We start from the raw sequence: 19,959 nt of genomic DNA, 5'->3' as shown, positions 1-19,959 counted from the left end.
ACAACGGATAAGACCTGTGTCACAGGGTCAGAGTAAGTGATTCAGGTCTTACTCTCAAGCTAGTAGTAGCTAAGATAAAAATTATGGCAGGGCCCCCAAGGCTCAGGGCCTCAGAGTTGACAAGCCCAAACTTAAGCCTCCTGATGAATGGGGCTCTTATTGATGCTGTTGCAGACATCTCATGCATTCAGTGACTCTGGGGACTAGCTAAGAAGCCAGATATCCTTTAGCACACGGAAGAATTTCTGGAGAAAGGTTCTGACCGGAAAAAAAAACACTACCCTTGGGTTTTTGCCTTGTTTCCAAAAATAAGTAATTAAAAATAATTAATAATTTATAAAGCTGGAGTATAACCCATCTCTGGGTCATACTTATAAACCTATGTGCATCTAAAATCAGGAGCATTTAACAAGGGTGGTGGTAAAGCCCAGAGACAGAACTTTTACCAAGCAGTCTCAGTGTCCTGGTTTCTAACCCCAACAGTAAAATAAAATGGACAAAATCAGAAACATTTAACAGAGATGTTGTCATGAGGGATGAAGAAAAAACAGTAAAACACACACACACATGCCCACACACACACACACACACACACACACGCCCCCCCCCCATACACACATAGTAGTCTATGTCCCAGAGAGGACTCAGTGTATGGTGTTTGGGTGTAGGATGGGCAGAATCCCAGCTTGGCTATGAGGAGCACAGTGGTTTTTACAGTAAATTGTAAGTGGATAAGGTCAGAAGCAGACACTTATCTTGTATTCTTTGGTGTGTTTTGGTCATTTTGCAACCTGTCTTCCCTGCTGCTTTAACCTCACTGTCCTTTACACTTGGGCTCAGCCACTCCAGGTGAGGACATAGTATGGCCAGCTGTCCTGAACCCTAGGAGGTTGGTAAGAGTGTGTGCTGGTCTTGCACACAGAGGCGGTTTGAAAAGCATGCAGAGGCGGTTCACAATCCATGTTGTCCTGTACACCGTGTTTGTGCAACAGGCCGAGGCCAGGTCCTGTGCCATGCCTGGGTGGCTACAGCGACCAGCCAGACAGGCTAAACAATGTTGAATCCCATCCAAAAGACAACCAGCTATTTTGAGAATCATTCAGAAGACAAACTATTTGATACAAAGTGTCATAAACAGAAATTATAAAGTTCTTTTTGTGATATGGTCCCTGCACACTGGATCCCTCTCCCTGTTAGTTCTGAGATGTAGGCTGTGAGCTTGTCATTCTTACCTGAGTCCGGTGACAGATGAGGTACCATGTATCTGTTTGTTAACAGATTGAGACTAGGGCTGAAAATAAGAGCCTCCCTGTAAAACCGTCAGCCATTTTGAATTGCAAACAGTAATGTTCGTCTTTCTTCACAGACTGCCGCATCCCCCAAATTGAAGATGCTGAGATTCACAACAAGACATATAGACACGGAGATAAGTTAATCATCAGTTGTCATGAGGGATTCAAGATCCGGTACCCTGACCTGTACAATCTGGTTTCGTTATGTCGTGATGATGGGACGTGGGCTAACCTGCCCATCTGTCAAGGTATGAGATGGAAGTCGCTGTTGTCTTCTGTCACTGTGAAGAACAGATGTGCATGATCCTCTAATGGAGCAATGGACATTACGGCAGAGAAATACAGAGTCACCCCTACCTAGGTCCTGCATGCCTTCTGTGACTTCTCTCCGTACAGTGACTCAGCACCATACACGAGGTTTCCCAGTATAGAGAGAACAGACCTTATACTTCAGAATGTCTAGTATCATACCCCTTCCCCTTAGAAAACCAAAAAAGTAGCTTAAGAATTAAGAGAAGTAGGCTAGCGAAGTAGGTCACAGGGAAACCTGACAACCTGAGTTCCGGCTCTAGAATGCTCTCATAGATGTAAGAGAGAACTGACCGCCACGGGCACTCTGGCTTGCACACAAGTGCCCATGCACACACACAGGTACACAGACACACATGCACTGACACACATGCACTGACAATAATAAATTAAAAAGAATTAGGAGGCTTTGTAACAGGCTTTGAATACAGGGATGACTCATACATGGTGGAAGTAATAGGGTGTGGGGCTTCAGTAGTAGTGACACTGTGGTAAGCATCTTAAAGAGAGTGTTTCCTCTTCATAATGTCATCCTTCTTATAATGCACGAAAAGCAGAAAAATAATCACATCCAGATGCTTCCAAATCGCACAGTGACTGTTTATCCCTTCACACTTTTAAAACTTGCCCCAGCCACCATAAATAGAGGGACCTGTTTCTGAACATAAGCCCTTGAGTTCACATTAATTCTGATTTTATTTTTTGACATGTGACTTGGTCTAAAGGACCAAAAGAAGCCAATGCATAATTCATAATTTGAGGGAGAAGGAAGGCGTTCGAATTTGTTCCGAAAGCTCTGGCATGTTTCAGTTGAGATGAATGTTAACTTTGTGCCTGAAAATCACAACTGGCAGGCCCTGATATTGCTTGGTGTGCCCATCATCAGAAATAAATTGTTTTCCCACACTAGAGCTTAAGAGTTGTGACCCTGTGAAGGAACAAAGGCTTCAGAATTGAGAAAACAGAGGGGCCCAGCCATCACAGGGCCCCTGCCCTGTGGCCTGTGTCGCTAGCCTATCCTAAGAGAGACATGGGTTTTATGTATCTGTTTACACACTGCTTACAAGACAAGCAGCTGGCACCTGGGTTGGGCTCCTCATGCTAATAAACATCAGTATCCACAGATTGAGTCCAGGACCTCCGTCATGGGTGAAGGAAATCACTTCAGACCTCAGCCGCTCCCTGAAGTTGGTTTAATCTATATCCTTTCTCTGTGGCTTCTCACCCTCTCTAGTGCTCCCTTGTATTGCTTAAATCCAGTGGGTTTCCTTAGGAATTCTGTTTCCCTGTAGCCTCTTGGGATGCTATTTTAAGGATCTCAGATATGTGCCTTGCTGTTACTCCTCTGGCTCAGTCTGGATTGCTCTCCCATTCTCAAACTCTGCTCAAGAGCAGGTCAACATCAACAGCAAGAGAGCCGGGTGGCTATTCTTTTTCTTTCTTTCCTTCTTTTTTCTTTTTTCTTTTCTTTCTTTCTTTCTTTTTTTTTTTTTTTTTTTTTTTTTTTTATATTACCAGGATTTGAACCCAGAGCTTCACACATGCTGGGTCAGTACCCTGCTTCTGAGCTGTGCTCCTATCTCTTCTAAAACTCTTAATTTTGAAAGAAGGTCTCAGCTAATTGCCCAAGCTATCCCTGAACTCACTCCATAACCCAGATGGGCTTTGAACTTGTGATCCTGGTGCCTCAGTTTCCCAAGTAGCTGGGATTATAGGCCTGCCCTACCAAGCCTGCACCTGGTTACTCATGAGAGACGTAAGGCTCCAAACAATGTCACGAGCCCAACCCAGCATCACTCCTCCTCAGAGCCCCACCATCTCACACAGTAGGTGCCCAGTCTGTGCTTTGGTCCCAGCCCACCCTATGCGTTATCCCTGTTGGGGTCAGAATCCTGCCAGCCGTTCCTGCATCAGCTTTCTTCTGACCACCCAGATGGCACAAGACAAGAAAGGAAGCTTCTGAGTTGCCGCAGACAGCATGTCACCTCTCCGAGCCCCCTGGTGGATTGTAATTCTGGCACCTAGAGTGACATTTCATTCTAGAACTTTTATTTGCGCCTCTAGATCCAGAGGCTAAAGCTCGAGTAGGCGTCTGTCTCTCTATGATCTAGAAGTGCAAATGGAAATCCCATTGAACTATTGAGTTGAAGTCTGTTTCCCACTGTTATATTTAGGACGGGCTGTCTCCAGCCAAGGGTGAGCATATCTTTCCCTCTCAGCACTGATTAGCTGCAGGAATTATAGCTCCTGCCATCTCCTCCGGAGGAGTGGAGGGCAGGCTGCACAGAAGCCTCTTTTTTTTCTTTTCCTGGCTGGTACTTTAGGTTTTGGGAAAGTGTCTGCGTGTCCTACTCGCCATGAGGCAGAATCGTTTGTGATTTGGGAAGGACCATCATCTCTGAGTAGCCTAGAGCAGGACCCCTGCCGTGGGAGGGAATGCTGGGCCAACACTGTGTCTGCCACCTGAACTGTGCGAGCATCCCATTCCTTCCTTTGTTCCTGTTAATGGACTTACCTGCTGTTTCTCAGCTACTGATCACATTCCGCCCTTTCCACTCCCCACTCTGACCCCTCACACGTCACCTTTGATGCAGCTATTACCAGTTTTTAGGTCAGGAAAAGTAAAAGCTGTCTGGGGTGGGGGGGGGGGGACTCAGGAGATGGCTCAGTTGGTAAAGTGCCTATAGGAGGTGCTGAGGATCTGAGGTGGATCTCCACAGAAGCTGGACGTGGCGTGTGGCAAGTATCTGTTTACTTTCCACTGCCGGGGTTACAGAGACAGGGAGTCGCTAGGCCAGCCAGCCAAGCCAAGACAGAGATCCCCTGGTATGGTGAGAGATTCCATCTCATAGAGAGATAGCAATAGAAAAAGATACCTGGCATTGTTCTGAAGCCTCCCCACATGGACAGACAGACAAACAGACAGACAGACAGACACACACACACACACACACACACACACACACACTCTGAGGGGACAGGGATTGAGAAAAACAATCAAATACCATGAGACAGGATAAAAACACACAACGTTTTCCCACCTTTGGGGGTGTCTAGAAACCTCCTGACAGTTTCTGTGTTGGGACCCACTCAGACTGTAGCTCTTAGTTCCTAAGGCACAGCAGCCTGGTAGGAATCATATGATCACAAGTGTGAGCGACTGTGTTTGTCCCTAAGGTCTGCACTCCCGGTGCCTCTCTTGTCTCTCCTCACCCTGGCGCACAGGTATCACAGCACCTCGCTGAGAGAACACCTCAAGACAGTATATGACAAAGCCAGCTCTGGAGGAGGGCTTGGTCATCTCCCATCATGCATGGGACATAGACTCTGTGTTTGGCATTAGAAGGGAAAGCCGGTCTTTTCATTATATGCTTTCTCTGCATACACATGCCTGGCCCCCGGAAGGATATCCTACCACCCTGTGATGTCACAGCACTCCAGTGACATGGCTAGACTCGCCACAATCCCATGGCAGTGGGAAAGGTGCACACGGCAGAATTCTGTGCCATTAGGAACAGCGCAGGCTTCAGGAGCCTGAGGCAGTCAGTGATTTAGGAGAAGGATGCAGGGTGTGGTGTCCCACTTCTCTGATGGCACCCAGCATGATTCTTTTGGAGCACAGAGCCACTGCTAGTCTGCTCCCCAGAGGGCCTCCCTCCCGCCTGGACCTTAGCAAATCCTCAGGCTGCACTAAGACCTGCTGAGACAGAAGCCCTGCCACGTGACCTGGGGGGTCTGCGTCTCTCAGGACCTCTGAGGCATTCTCAAGTGTGAAAACCAGCATTCTCGATTTCACTTCAAACCAGGTTCTCAGAAGTCCAGTAGTACCAGCACAGCAGGATTCTGTTGCATGACTTAAGTTTAAAAAACTTTAAAACATAGGCTGCCCAAGTCCCTGATACCTAGCCATTGGGGTGTCTGTTCTCTCCTAGGGTGCCTCAGTGTTCCTTAGCCCTCTTGTCATCTTAAATGACATGAGGAATGTCATAAACACACAGTGACACCAGGCTCTCCTCCTGGGCATGGGCCCTGGGCACCACTAGGTTGTGAAAGTCCCCCCCCCCCCGTGATGTTAATGGTCCATTTGGAACAGGTTCACCTGGCTAAGGATGCCCTGAACCATACCCCACTTACTCCCTCCTTCCCTCCTAACCTTCTATCTGACTTCCATGGTACCATCTCAGATACACCAGCAAACATTTGTATATGTGCAGCCCAAATCCGCAATGTCCTTTTGTTGCTAAGGGACACTCCCAAAGAGTTCCTTTGTGTCATTGGCTGTTCGCGTACACAAAGGTGGCCCAGTGAAACCTTTTCTTTTTGCTCTCACAGGCTGCCTAAGACCTCTAGCCTCTTCCAATGGCTACGTGAACATCTCCGAGTTCCAGACCTCCTTCCCTGTGGGAACTGTGATCGCTTACCGCTGCTTCCCTGGATTTAAACTCGAGGGTTCTGAGTACCTTGAGTGCTTACACAACCTTATCTGGTCGTCCAGCCCACCCCGGTGCCTTGCTCTGGAAGGTAACACATATAAGTCTTTTGGACGGGCAGGAGGTGTCTGATGGTGGCCAGTAGGGATTTTTGCTTGCTTAAGCCCAGATCACCCATCTGACATGGAGCTATACTTACACGTTGAATGTGTCCCCCTCCCCCCACCCACCTGTTGCCATTGTTAGATTTTAGGGGAGGAAGGTGCATAAAAGAAAAAGCTGGAAGAATCAATTGTCAGTCTGTAGAGTATTGCAAAGTTAAATGAAGTGCCTTCAGAAATTAATTTTCTCTGTACCAAACGGTAACAGACTTGGTGACATCATCCACCTCACCCCTGGGTTTATTGCTGTATTCTTTCATTTTCCCATGTGCTTCCAGGGAAATGTTTGGCTGTAAGACACTATTGGAAACCTGAAAATTAGAGTTGTCTCTTCCCTGTCTCTATGAAATCTGAATGGGTATAGAATGTGTGCTGATAAAGACCACTAATTGGGGGGTCTGTGCTGGCTGGGTTTGGGAGTGGAGTGGCAGGGCTCCCATTTCCAGAATCAAGGCAGCATCTTGGGGTTCCCAATATCCTCCATCCCTGAGGTCTAACGCCCGGCCTCAGCCCTGATGTGCCTCTTCCTTAACAACCAAGTAAATGGGTGGAAATGGTGGGGGTAGTGGGGAGGAGAAAACATCTATTCCATAGCCTTCTTCAAACCTGTCCAAAACCCAACCCTCCCCAAACCAGTACCATGCCAAAGCAAATCAGTCCCTCCAAGTTTGTAGCAACGTAGGCTCGCTGCTTCTCTGCTGCTTCCTACAGGAGAAGTGGGGTTGAAAAGGTGCTGTGAGAAGTGGGGTCAGCAGAAGGTTCTCAGAGCAGTGGGAGAAGGCTTTTATTTCTAAAGAAAAGGCCAACATGGAGAAAGGTTGGCCAGAGCCATGCAGCCTCCTTGGACAAGAGTTGAAGAAGTGGGAGGGGAGAAGGAAGGGATGGCTGCCCCCATGCCATTCATTCTGCGAGTCAGGATATGCCTTAAAGTCCCCACACATCCCTGTCTCTCATGGGGCCCAGATTTTATAGGGGACAAAGGCCAAGATAGAAAGTTAAAGTTGAGACACCTGGTACATTTGAAATGCTTATAACAAAGAAGCTTTCAATAGGAGCATACATTAGGAACTCTGTGCATGTGTGTGTGTGTGTTCTTCATCTGAGATTCTAGTAGAATTCACTGTTTTGTCCTTCTGTTTGCTAAAACTGGCTAGTGTAGTCTCCAGAGACAAGGTCACCCCTTTTCAGTGTTGTGACTTCTTCGTTGTCTGCATAATGTAGGAGGGCCATGGCAAGTGCAGACACTCACTAAAAGTCCAGCATCCTAGCTCCTGAAGGATTTTCCATATTCACACACCCAGATGGTAGTTTGAAGATATCATTGTTATGATTTTTGTCAAATTTAAATGCCTGTATTAGGATCTTTTCAAATTTGCCTTAACTGCGTTTCAAGTAGTCAGAATCTGTAGCTTCCCTGGGAAACTTGGAAAGCAACCTCTTACGGGGCAGAGAGAGTATGATATGGATAGACCTAAAACAAAATCTGACTTCAAGAGGCAGCAAGCTCAAGTTATAAACGGAGCTGGGAGCAGCTTCTGGCTGAAAACTGGCCCCATTGCTAACACAGGCGCTGGGTGTTGCCAGCCTCAGCTCTGGCCATGGAAGGAGCCGAGAACCACCTGTACCAGGAAGGCCACTCGATGCCTTCCCCGCCCCACTGTCTTCTCAACTCCATCTCATTGGTGAGCAAACCCAGGCTTCTGAAGGCTCAGTGTCGGGTGCAGTGGAGTCCAAGATGGAGCTGGGACTCAAGTGTAGACCTCGGTCACTTCAGAACCATTGGCCTTGCCTAGTTAACGTGTAGGAACTGCCTTACAGTCGGACGGGAACTGTTATCGTTGTTTTTGAAGTAAAGAAGGGAATTTTAAATAATTGTTGCATTGCAATGGCTCCATCATTCTAGTCCAGTTGTCCCCCTAGAGGTACGCCAGAGGGGAGAGAGGTTCATTGGTGCTGTCAGCATTCCTCCCAGCAGTGCTGGCTCTCCCTGGCTACAGTGGAGCCGGTGTCAGCAAGGCAGCAGAGAGCATTGGTCCCTTTGACAGCCCGAGGCCGTGACACCCCGGTGGCTGGCAGGACATGTGCAGACCACTTCTCCCAAGTGGTTGAAGAGCCACCATTTGAATGACAGGTGTAAGTGATCCTGTTGTCAAGGTCAGTATTCAGGAAGAGTTAATGGCCTGGAAGCAAAGGTCCTGGCAGGGCCATTAGGCGTCCCAAGGACCAAGGTTGTTGAAACTCTGTGCTGTTACACTCAGCTGGCTGGCAGTGGGCACATTCTGGAAGGCACATGTATTTCCATGTTCATATCGTGGGATAATGGCTCTGAGAACATATTGATCTGTTTGGGCCTGAAAGTATCTCATGGTCCTTACACATTGGCCTGTTTTTGTAGGCCTGTCTGTCGTCTGTCTGTCTGTCTTCATGTGGCTGCATCTTTCTTCTTTCCTTTCTCAGGCCTTTTGACCTCTGTGGCTGTTAACCTCCATCTGTGTCTTCCCCATACATACTTTCGTGCTGAATCCAAATCTTTTTTATAAGACACCTCTGTTAGTGAGCACGAGCAATCTCCTGTTTCTGAGTGCTGAGAGCTCTGTTACCTGTCTACCAACCACTCACGAGGTCCAGAGCAGTACTGAGCTGGGCACCAGGGAACTCCAAGGGGGAACAAGGACATAATTCAGCTAGTTGTAGAGTTGACAGTCTAACAGACTCATTGAGACCTTCACCATTGCCATAGTCCGATGTCCATATCCAGCTACTTTTACCAAAGGCCACAAATCTGCATGGGGAGGGCTGGAAGAGTGAGTAGGAGATACCACAATTGCAGAATGAAATTTCTGCCCAGTGGTATATGGCTCTTTATTTTCTCAGAGCCCGAGCAGAGGTGTGGTTTCTGTCTACACTTAAGCTTTAGGGAATGTGGGTCTCTCCTGTGTGAAAGGATTCCCTTCTGGAACTCCACAGAGTGCCTCAGGCTTTGTGAATGCCTTCGTGGTGTGTGTGTGTGTGTGTGTGTGTGTGTGTGTGGTGTGTAGGGTGCTCACCCAAGGGCTTGTAGGATGTGAGTGTGAGAAAGAGTGCGAGGCATCAGACAAGCGAACTACCCAGGTAGCAGGTCGACTCTACTTGTAGTCAACGACACATGCTCTAAGTGTTAGAAGGAAGCAGGTGGGCGCACAGTTCAGGAAAAGGAGATTAAAAACTGGCTAGAATCTCGGGAGCACAGTGAGGCTGGGACTGTGGGGGACTGCTGTGTGTGCTTTCACAGTAAGGGTCTTTCTCTTCAGGAGGATGAGACCTCATCAACTGGTTAGTGTCTAGAACATTCTCTTAACATCCAGGCTTTCAAATGGCCAGGAAGTAGCATGTGTGTTAGGCATGTCTAGGTAGAGAAATTCCTGGCGACTTTTCTCAAATGAGGTACAGGCAAGAGAAAGGGTCAAAAGAAGAGGCGACTGAAGTATAAATCTGGAATTCAGAGTCTGTGGCTTAAGGTTCCTGTGGACTTAAGAAGCCTGCCACCATATTTGTAGCTGTAAATTGTTAATCTGCTCTGAACCCCCGGCAGGAGACGACACTTCGTGCTACCTGCCAGTATTCTCTGGATTATCAAATAAAAAGACACACACACACACACACACACACACACACACCCTTATATTTTGATATGCCTTGATTAGCCCTGTGGCTGGGCACTTCCAAACTTCCTCCTGGCTAGCACACACTCCCCTCCGGTATTGAATTAACACTTTCTAAGTCTACATTTTATCTTTGCTGCCCTGTTTCCTTCTGAGCAGCCCTCCCATGGGGCCACTTTCACTGTGCACCTACATTGCTGGATGATTTCTCTCCTGCAGCTCTTAAATCAGACTCTCTGCTTCCGAGTCACTTCCGATCTCCCATGCCTGACCATGGCCCAGCTCACAGAGTAAGATGGAAAGATGTACTCAGTGACAGATCCAGTCACAGAGCAGGCTGCAGTGTGGGTTCCTCAGAACCCACTAGTTCCCTGGGGTCTTTTAGATCGGCATTCTTTCATAAGAAAAGGAGGAAAAATAAGAAACCAGAAAGCCATATTTGGCCAAATGTGAAAAAACTTGAAAGGTTCCAATTTGAGATCAAACCTCAAAGCCAGCTTGGATGTGGAGGATTTTTTTTTTTTTTTTTTTTTTTTTTTTTTTTTTTTTTGTGGTGTTCTTTCTTTGTTACCATGTCAAAAACACATTCAGGTATAAGAGGCAACTGGCCTGGGAGGCTGCCTCGGAGAGGTGTTGGTGGGGGTCTTTGATTTGGGGCATGTGATTCCAGTTGGGTAGGCCAACCACCTCAGTCACACAGTCAACCTTGTCCCATTAAGAGCAACCATTCATCCTGTCTGCTTCTGGAGGGTCATCTGAGAGACAGATGTGCCGTTTGTCAACTTTATTCGGCCCCTCGAGCCAGGTCCAAGTAATGAGTCTTTTTATAGAAAGGAAACAGGCTGGATGATGTCCCCTGGCCTTGGGTGCCACCTACAAGGAAGAGATTCAGTAGCAGCCCTGCCCCAAGATGGCACTCTTTTCCCGAACTTCCCATTGTCTTCCTTGGAGGGACGGCCATTGTGTGACTTGCTCCTTACCCGTCACTGTTCACTGTAGTGTGGAGTTTTGGTTTGCAAAAGCTTTCTCGTGTGTGTGCAGGGTGCAGTGGATGTGGCATATGATTGTCCCCAAGATGCCCTGCGTACCTCCGTACAGTGGTGGGCATGGTGGGAGTTACTTTTCTTTCTCCCCCGCCCCCTCAGGTAAAGCCTCGGTGTCAACGCAGAGCTCTACCGAACACTAGGGGCTCTGCTTATTAGAATTCAAGTCTTGGTCACCTCAGCTGTAGTGATAATAGCAGCAACCAAGGGGCCACCCAGCCCCTCCCCCTCAGAGTCCCACCCTCTGAGTAGACCAGCTGGCCGGGGCACCACTCCATTAGCCTCTCCTGGCCCTTGAGGCTCCCTGCAGACTCACCCGCCATCCCGGCAGCAGCTGGATGCAATATAAAATTGAATCAGCAGAAAGTGAGGAAAAGAGCAGTTGCTGCCTTTTTTTCTCTCTTTCTCCAATGTAGTGGTGGGGCCTCTCTCCACAGAAAGTGCAGGAGGCCCCAAGTTCTCCCCTCCTCCACCACATCACCTGGGAGAGGGGTCAGGTAAAACATGAGTAGGTGGTTTGGGATTACTGTCCTCTCATACGGCTCTGAGACCCATTGAGCCTCTTGCAAAAGAGGTTCCCGTGTAGCTTTGTCCCTGGCTGTTCCTGCTCCAGCCAACTCTGTTTGACATTTTTCACATAGTGTGTTCCTATAGTGTATTCCCATAGTGTGTTTGGAAAGAAGATTTGTGGTCATGTCTCCTTGTGTGTTGATTTGGTTTGTCTTTTTGTGTAAACACGGTTGGTCTAGAAGCTGGTATGTAGCTGATGCTGGCCCCAGACTTGCAGCAATCCCCCTGCCTCTGCCTCCAGAGCCGAGATTGCAGCTTTGTGTCAGCACAGAGGGGGTGGCTAATACATAATCTCTGACAGGAGCCCAGCTTACACTGGGCAAGGTTGTAGGGTTTAGGGATCTTATTCTCAAAAACAAAGGGATTTTCACCACAGGGATTGCTCCACCACAGAGACTGGCTCTTGAAATACTCAGAGGTCAAGTGTGAGCACAGACTCTGGTGCTCTGGTTTGGACATGGTGCTAGTGGTTCTGGCCCCCTTTGGGCCCTTTGTGCCCTCACAGTGAAATGCCTGCCACAGCATTGTCTGCCTGACAGCCACCTTGCCAGTGACCCCAGAGGAGGTCTTGTCTTAGCAAGCAATCCTGTTACTGTTGCTCATAAGCAACAGTAAATTATCTTAATGCTGGTTTTATGTGCTGCCACACGTGAGGGCAGTGAAAGCTGCCTGTGTGCCACACCTGTGCCCGGCACTGTGGCCGTGCCGGAGATTCTCTCTCTCTCTCTCTCTCTCTCTCTCTCTCTCTCTCTCTCTCTCTCTCTCTCTCTCTCTCTCTCTCTTTCTTTCTTTCTTAAGTTTTTGCCAGTGATGACTTCCACCTCCCCAGTCATAGATGCTTGTGCTCCAAAGAAACTTTGTCCTAACATTGAGAACAATCACCCTGCTCCTCCACCAGGACATACCCTTCCTCCTCCTCCTTCCCCTCCTCTTCCTCTACCACCACCTTTCCCCCTCCTCCTCTTTTCCTTCCTCCTCTTTTCCTTCCTCCTCTTTCCCCTCCTCCTCCTTCACCTGCCATTTTTCTGCTACACTGAATTAAAAACACTGACATTTTTTCACTTAAAAACACACACACACAATTTTAGAGAGGAGAGAGGGCTCAGTGGTTGACTGTTCTCCAAAAGGCCTGGGTTCCATTCCTAGCAGCTCATAACCCTCTGTAACTCCAGTTCCGGGACATCTGATGCCCTCTTCTGGCCTCCCTGGGTACTGCATGCATGATGCACAGGCAAGGCACATTTATTTGTAGCCTTATCTCTCGTTAGTATCCCACCTCACAATAGGCTCAAGCCTCTCCCTCCCCTCCCCCAGGGCTTACTATTCACTGGGTTTAGCGCCTTGGCAGGGCCTGCCTTGATCCTTTCCTTCCTTTACTCTGTTGGAAACATGTCCATCCACGTTCATCTCTTCTGAACTTTGACAGTGAAATGGTTCTTCCTTTTAACCTTTGTTTAGGAGAGAAATTTCAACAGAGGCCAAGGGAACAGGACAGGTGTTGCTTCTTCCACAGAGAGACCCCCCAAAGGAAAATCACCCTCTCTACCAGGCCAGAGTCTGCCTCCCCACAGACCCAGCCCATCCAGTCTTACCTGGCAGGCCACTTGTCCTACCTGTTTGGGGCAGATGCAAGAAATGGTTCCTTCACTGGGCTCAGAGTCCTCACCAGACACGTCCCTGCTGTAGCCTGCAGTTCTTCACACTGCCTCGCAGATGAGCGAGCCTTTGTTTTGGGAGACTTAAGCATCAGCTTCCTTGAAGAAGCGCAGAGATTTGTGAGGTGGGACAGCAATGGCCAGTGCTTTGAGGGGCGGCGACTCCATAGCTGGCCACTAGAATTGGGAATGTCTCCGCCTTTGCCCTTAAACCCTGGGATCTCCTCCGGCCCTGCTCTGAGCGGAATTTATTTCCTCCTTTCCTCTCTGGGAAGTAGCTCGGCTTGTACTTCATAGTCATAAAACCTTTTGCAGTCGGGTACAGCACAGAAAGTCATAAATCCCCCGCGTGACTCTGGGGCCGCACCAGCCTGGTGGAATGGTCTGCGGTCATTCTCCTTGTTTTTCTTTTCCTTCTCTCCACCAGCTCCCACCCCTGCCCCACTACCCCTCATGAACCACCACAAACACTGGCCCTCTGTCTGTTCCAGGAGGTGGTAGAGCAGCCCACAGGCCCCTGTGCACCTTGCCTTGTGAGGCAGCACCTTTTGGCAGCATCCAGATCACAGAGAAGGCTAGACTGACCAGCCAGTACACCCGAGACTCCACCTCTCAGTGCCCCCGGCTGTGTGGGCTATGCGCATCAGTGCACCGGGCACTGGACTGGCTCCCTCTGCTTCCCATCCTTGTTCATAGACAAAGCAATCGCCCAATCTCCATCCTTCTTCTCAATATGCCATGACAATGCTTTTCACAGAATAGCATGTTCCTTTTCTTGCAAGACATACGGGGAAAACACTTAATCCTATCATGAGTCTTAAGAACACTGCCCACAGGCTGAGGTGTAGCCATTTTCTCTGTGAAACCTGCGACCACATCCACATGTACACATGCTCACACAGGACCAGCAGCAGCCTCTGGGTGCCATCTCATCTGCTAGGGCTTTCTATAAGATTGGAATAAGAAATCTCCCATTTTTTTATTAAGAAAAAAAATAATGACACAAAAGCTCAAGGCTCAACCTGAGAGACTGAGGTGCAAATTGCTGAGGGCCTTGTGGGCCCCAGAAAAGGTGAAACCAGAAGGTGGAGCCTCCTGGTAGGAGATGATATTTGATCCTGGCAGCTGACAAAGGCTAAGGGGTTCTTAGAAAAGCATCTGGCAGGGATGCTTGTCTTAACATCAGTTGCTGCCTGCAGAGCCTTTGTTTGGCTGCTCCTGTTAAAAGTAAGACTTGAGGTTCATCCTAAGGATGGGGGTAAGCACAGTAGCCCAGAGGGTGGCCATAGAACTACACCAGGGCAGAGTAAAGTTATTGCCTGACATAGTAAGAGGAACTCTCCTGCTTTCCAGCCTGTCTGCCACAGCGTTAGGAGTAACACAGGGGGCAGCACCATGTCCCATGGGTAAAGGTGCTTGCTGCCAAGCCAGGTGAGCTGAGTTTAATTCCTGGAACTCACATGGTTGAAGGAAAACTCTGACTCTCTAGGGTTGTTCTCTGCCCTCCACACACAAATAAGCAAGTGTGAAATAAAACAGACAGTACATTTTCACTAGACCGGGTTGCCCTAGATTACCCTGCAAAGCCAGTGTCCAGCGTCTGCCGTGGGGAACTCAAGCTCCCATTTCTTACCTGCCTCTGGCACTGCACATGAAAATTGCTGCAGTTGAGTCAGAGTTGCATTCTAAGCCTGTACCCGTCTGTTTCCATGGCCGCCAATGGTCTGGACTGGAAATGGTACCAGTGTGTCTGACTCAAACAGACTGATGTCCATCTCACCTACAGCCTAAAGCTTGTGGTAGCTTCTTAGATTTGGAAACCTAAGAAGCTCAGCCAGCTCCCTTTTCAACCCTGGGTGTAAGGGACTAAACCAAACATATGCTAACTGTGCATGTAGCTGTGTGTTTACAAGATTCGGCGTCTGGGTGTTCAGATGCTGCTGTTAATTGCTCTGTACTGGTGGGCAATATTTCACCTGTTGATGCGTTCACACTTTTAAAGGGGCTATTAGTATTTATTTTAAAGGTGCTAGATTTAATTTAGTTATACAGTTGTAATACTTGATCTTGACACTATTTCTGTTTTCTTTTTCTTTAATTTGAGAAACTGCACTTAATAATGAAACAACCAATGACACTTAGCTATTGGGGTCTTGTCTGAAACCTTGTAACACTGAGCTATTAAAATGCTCACTGTTCTGTGCGTTTAAGCAAAATTTCTATTGTAATTAAGGGAAATCCAGAGAGAAGAGAAGGGAAGGGGGGAGACGGAGATAGAACGAGACAGAGACTCCGTGTGTCTTGGCTGTACAATGAGTCTGGACAAAATCTTGAGATTTAGAAAATCCCACGCTGATTTATCTGTGTGCCATCGTGGTCTAGCCTATGGAGGGAAAGTTTGAGAAACACCAGGATACCCTAGCCACCTTGAACCTTGCACGGTCTCTGGTGGTACAGGCCTTCATGAGCTTCAGAGATGGGGGGGAGGGGGAGGGGGGAGGAGATGGCAAGTGGCAAGAGCTCTCTTACATGAGAGCTTTCTGGTCTACCTTGCAGAGCACATGCCTCCCTTTCATCTTGGAGCCCTGATTTCTCTTAAAGAAATAAAGAGGTTGTGATTGCCGTCGGGAGCTCCAACTGTCGCAGGTTATGTTGAAAAGGGAACACAGACTTCAGAACACCACGGTGTGTTCTCACCTGGTGGTGGCTGAGACTGCTCTCAGTGTAAGGTGAGGCTCCTGTCATTCCAGGGAATAGTCACATCCTTGGAGCACAGAAACACATTAGCTTCTGATTCCAGCCCATCTTTCCCTGCTGCAAAGACTATCAGTAAATCACAGGTTCACACCAGCTTCTCAACCTGTGTGCTCTCCTCCATGGCTTCTGTGTGACCGTGATATCAGGCACATGGCACATCGCTTATGTGAAGCCTCATTTTTGTTTTTACACTGAAGTCTAACAGCTGTCAACAGATACATGCTGTATTTCTTCAGGAACACCCCATTGCAGCGTCTCTGAGCTAGAGAGCAGATCACAGCTCCTCCCTTGGGACGACTGGGTTATACCGATCTTGAACATCATCTGTCAGCATATCTCAGAACAGGTGAACACTATTTTCTACCCAGCCCGGAAATAAGCAGAGCCCAGCACATGACCGTTTGCTTACTTGGGTGGACACATTTATTGGCGTTCTGTGTTGTTACAACAAACATGGAAAATGCAATGTGCTGTATAACGTTTATTGATTTCCTCTGAGCTAAAAGCAAAGTTTTCCGATGTCGCCTTGGAAACAGCTATGACTTTGGCATGCGGGGGGTCTATAAAGCTTCCTGGCTTCATTACCTAAACTTGAGTTGGAGTGAGGACGGCTGCCACATGACAGTTTTAACTACTACAGGCCTGTAGATCTCCTGCGGGGCAGAAGTTGATTGATTTTGTAGATATCTACCTGAAACCATAGCCCCTACCAGAACTAAAGAGATGATACAGTGGACTGCCAGAAGGTGATGTCAACACAGAGAATCATGGATCTTCTCACACCATGCCTTGCTCTTCAAGGTCAGATTACGCCCTAAGAACCAACTTCTTTGCTTCTTACCCCTAGGCTCATCTGCAATGTCTCCTTGGCCTCGGTAACTTCATTGTGAGTGTGTCTCACTAGGGCATTTCTTTAACACAAAACTCAGTAAGTTAGGGCATAGCTGGAGTCTGCACTTTGACTTCTAGCTCATCCAAAGCTGCCTGCTCCTCTGTGGGCTCCAGTTCCTCGTAGTAAGAGCCTAGTGAGAGGTCAAGACCAGACCAGATTCTATGGCAATGTACTTTACATACCAGCTCTGCTGAAGGCGCTAAGCCTGCATCCAGCAGTTTGTGAGTGGAGGGAGATCTGTTTTCCCAAACTCTCTACTAAAACTTCACAGAGCAGGGCATCTTAACTTGGATTGCCCATTTGAATTACTCAGGGAACTCTTAAGAGGTAGCCAAGGCCAAGACCCATCCCTGACCAATTAGGCAGAGTTCCCTGAGTGATTCTAATATGCAGTCTGGGCTGAGGAAACCACTGGCTTAAAGCATGAAGCCATGGTTCAGATAGAGCAGCAAGAGCACATGCTGGTTGCAGTAACAGCAGTGAACTCATTAAGAAGGTGCAACGTGCTACTTCACATAGCAGGGTTCATGTCTGTTTCTTGTGCCTCATGTCAAGGGTAAGGTAAAGCAGTGCTGTGAGAAAGTTCCTAAGGCTGGGTTGTGGTGCAAACAAAACAGTCATTGGTACCATGGTGTAGAGTGAGTGTTGGTCAGTCAGTGCTGCCTCTCCTCACAAGGTCAGCATCTTGAGTCTTAGCTTCAGATCCCACTGGGAGATCACTCCTATTCTAGAAAATATGGAAAAGACTCATGGGCCTAGCCTGGACTCACGGTACCAGTTGCTGTGTGTTACTTCTCATAGTCACAGCCCCTTGACTAGACCCTAAACAGACTCAGAGCCATGGGCAACGTAGGCCAGAGGAATACTCAGAAATAAGAGAGCAGGGTGGCTGGTGATGAGCAGCAAGCAGCCTCCTCCACTTACCATGTGTGGTAGATGCAGCTTCATGATCTAAGCTCTTTCCTGCATGAAGAGAATGTGGACTGTGTGAACCTTTAGAACAAGTGAGAGAGAAATGATAGGTGAACGCATCTAAGCTCATGGCCTGGAAAAAAATTTAAAACACTGGAGAGTAGAGGTTATGATGTTCTGCACTTACACCCCTCCTGCTTCTGTGAATATTCATGAGGAGCCTAGGCTGCTTGAAAGTTTATCGTCCTCTTTTGCATGGATTGAAATATATAAATGGTTCAAGGACTATGATAAATAATGCACTATCTTCAGACTTCACTCAGAAACTAGGAGCCTTTACAGAGCAGTCTGTTCAGCTCTCTACTGCCCTGACCTTGGAGCTGCTGGACCTGTGCCTACATCCAGTTCTGCCTCCAAAGCAAGTGCCCCTGCTCATGAGAGATACATCCCTTCTCACCTCTTCATAACCATCCTCCTCCAGTCCCTCTATCTTCATTGCCAGCTGTCCACCATGCTGGTCTACTCCCACCAAATACTCCAACCACAAACTAGGTCCAGAAGTCCAATGGGATCTTCCTATTTGACCCTCCAACCACCCCTTCACTGCCTATCTGCCGAAGGCTACCTATCCCCTATCCCACACCATTAACTTCGCTCTCTCCAAATGAATTCAGTTCTACCACCAATTCTCAAGGTGCTGTCCATTTAGCCAAACCCATGGCCACACTTCTCTACCTAACCCTTGGACACACTTCTCTTTCTAACCCTTGGCCATGCTTCTCTTTTTAAACCTTGGCCATGCTTCTCTTTCTAGCCAATGGCCACGCTTCTCTTTCTAACCCATGGTCACACTCTCCCTTCACAGCTCATAGGGAACACTCACTTTTCCTCATAATCCTCTTTCTGTGGAACAAGTGAGAAAACTCTTCTTATCCTTTTATCCCCCCTGATATCTCTGCATTTGAAGCTAGGACCCTTTCTCTACTTTCTTGTGTATGAGTCCATGCAGACCCATGGTCAGAAACATTATCTTTTTATGACTGCTGAGGTCTTAATGTATCCCAAACCTTTCTCCAGATGCCTGATTAACACTCATTGGCAGCTCCATCCTAATCATAACAAAGCTGAGCTCACTTCCACAAAGAAACTACCTAATGTGTGAATGGTCACACTATTAGCCCAGGCCTAAATTCTGGCCATTGTCCTTGTCTCTTCTCCCAGGGACCCCCAAATCCATTTACCAAAACCTTGTTGTAGAAATAGAACTTTACCTCTCTCCTTCCCAGCACATTGGCTGTCACTACCACAGTCCAAGCTGCCATCATCTTAACAGGTCATGACAACCATGACCTAATATCTCTACAGGTCTGTGTTATACAACTGCCAGCCATACACAGAGAAGCTGGACCTGGCTCTTAAGGCTGTTCCAGTGCTTGCTCCTCACAGCATCCTTTCACAATCCTGTCAGAATCCCAACTTCGTACTGTGGGACTGTTGACCACACATGCACTGTTCATCCATCTCCTTAACAGGTTGCTATGCAACCCTCCCTCTCCTGTTGCACATGGCTCCATCTAGGCTCTGGTTCAGCGCCTCTGACTTACCTTCAGAGTGCTATCCCTTCTGCCCAGCACACTCTCTTCTCCAGCACTTCTTGGCTGAGTTCTCCCTGGTCTTTCTGACTCATAAAGCTATGGATACTGTAGTAATTTGAATGAAAGGGCCCTCCATAGGCTCCGATATTTGAACACATGGTCTTCAGTTGGTGGTGCCATTTGGGGAGTTTAAGAATGTGTGCCTTGCTGGAGGAAGTATGTCACTGAGAGTGGGCTTTGGGTGTTTCTAGTCTTGCCCCATCCCGGTTTGCTCCACTCTGCTTTGTGTTTGCCATTGAGAATCTGAGCTCTCAACTCCCTGCTCCTGCTTCCCCATCATGATGGACCCTTATACCTGATAAACACCCACAGAAGTGTCACTAAAATAAATGCCTCTAAGATGAGACCATCACTTATCTCTATAGCCAAAGAACCATGTATTTTCCTGGCCATTTCCCAGTACATTACAGACCCACACTTACATAATCCGTAGTGGACATGGGATTCTTGAAAGAGAAGGAGAGGAAAGCTGTAACACAGGACCCATCTTTCATTATTAGATTCAACTGTGATTGGATTCCATTTAAATAGAAGTTAAAACTGCCCATGGATGCTGCAACAAGGTCAAGTCAAATTTCCTAAGTATTTTGTTGTAAACTCTTAGCAAACAGCTGCAGCTGAGGTTCTGGTCTGAGATCCCAT

At 47.8% G+C, this 19,959-nt stretch overlaps 1 protein-coding gene across 1 annotated transcript in view; it reads left to right on the top strand.

The window, feature by feature from the left end:
• Nucleotides 1-19,959, top strand: part of SUSD4 (sushi domain containing 4) — a 123,650-nt gene that overhangs the window by 88,545 nt on the left and 15,146 nt on the right. The window contains exons 4-5 of the mRNA XM_080915110.1: nucleotides 1,367-1,540; nucleotides 5,934-6,122. Of these exons, the coding sequence (XP_080771236.1) occupies nucleotides 1,367-1,540; nucleotides 5,934-6,122 (363 nt within the window). The remainder of the gene's footprint in view (nucleotides 1-1,366; nucleotides 1,541-5,933; nucleotides 6,123-19,959) is intronic.

This window comes from Micromys minutus, assembly GCF_963924665.1.
Source record: "Micromys minutus genome assembly, chromosome: 1".
In the NCBI taxonomy this organism is placed as follows: domain Eukaryota; kingdom Metazoa; phylum Chordata; class Mammalia; order Rodentia; family Muridae; genus Micromys; species Micromys minutus.
Note: the sequence above shows the minus strand (reverse complement) of the source record. Positions and strands in the feature narration are given on the sequence as shown.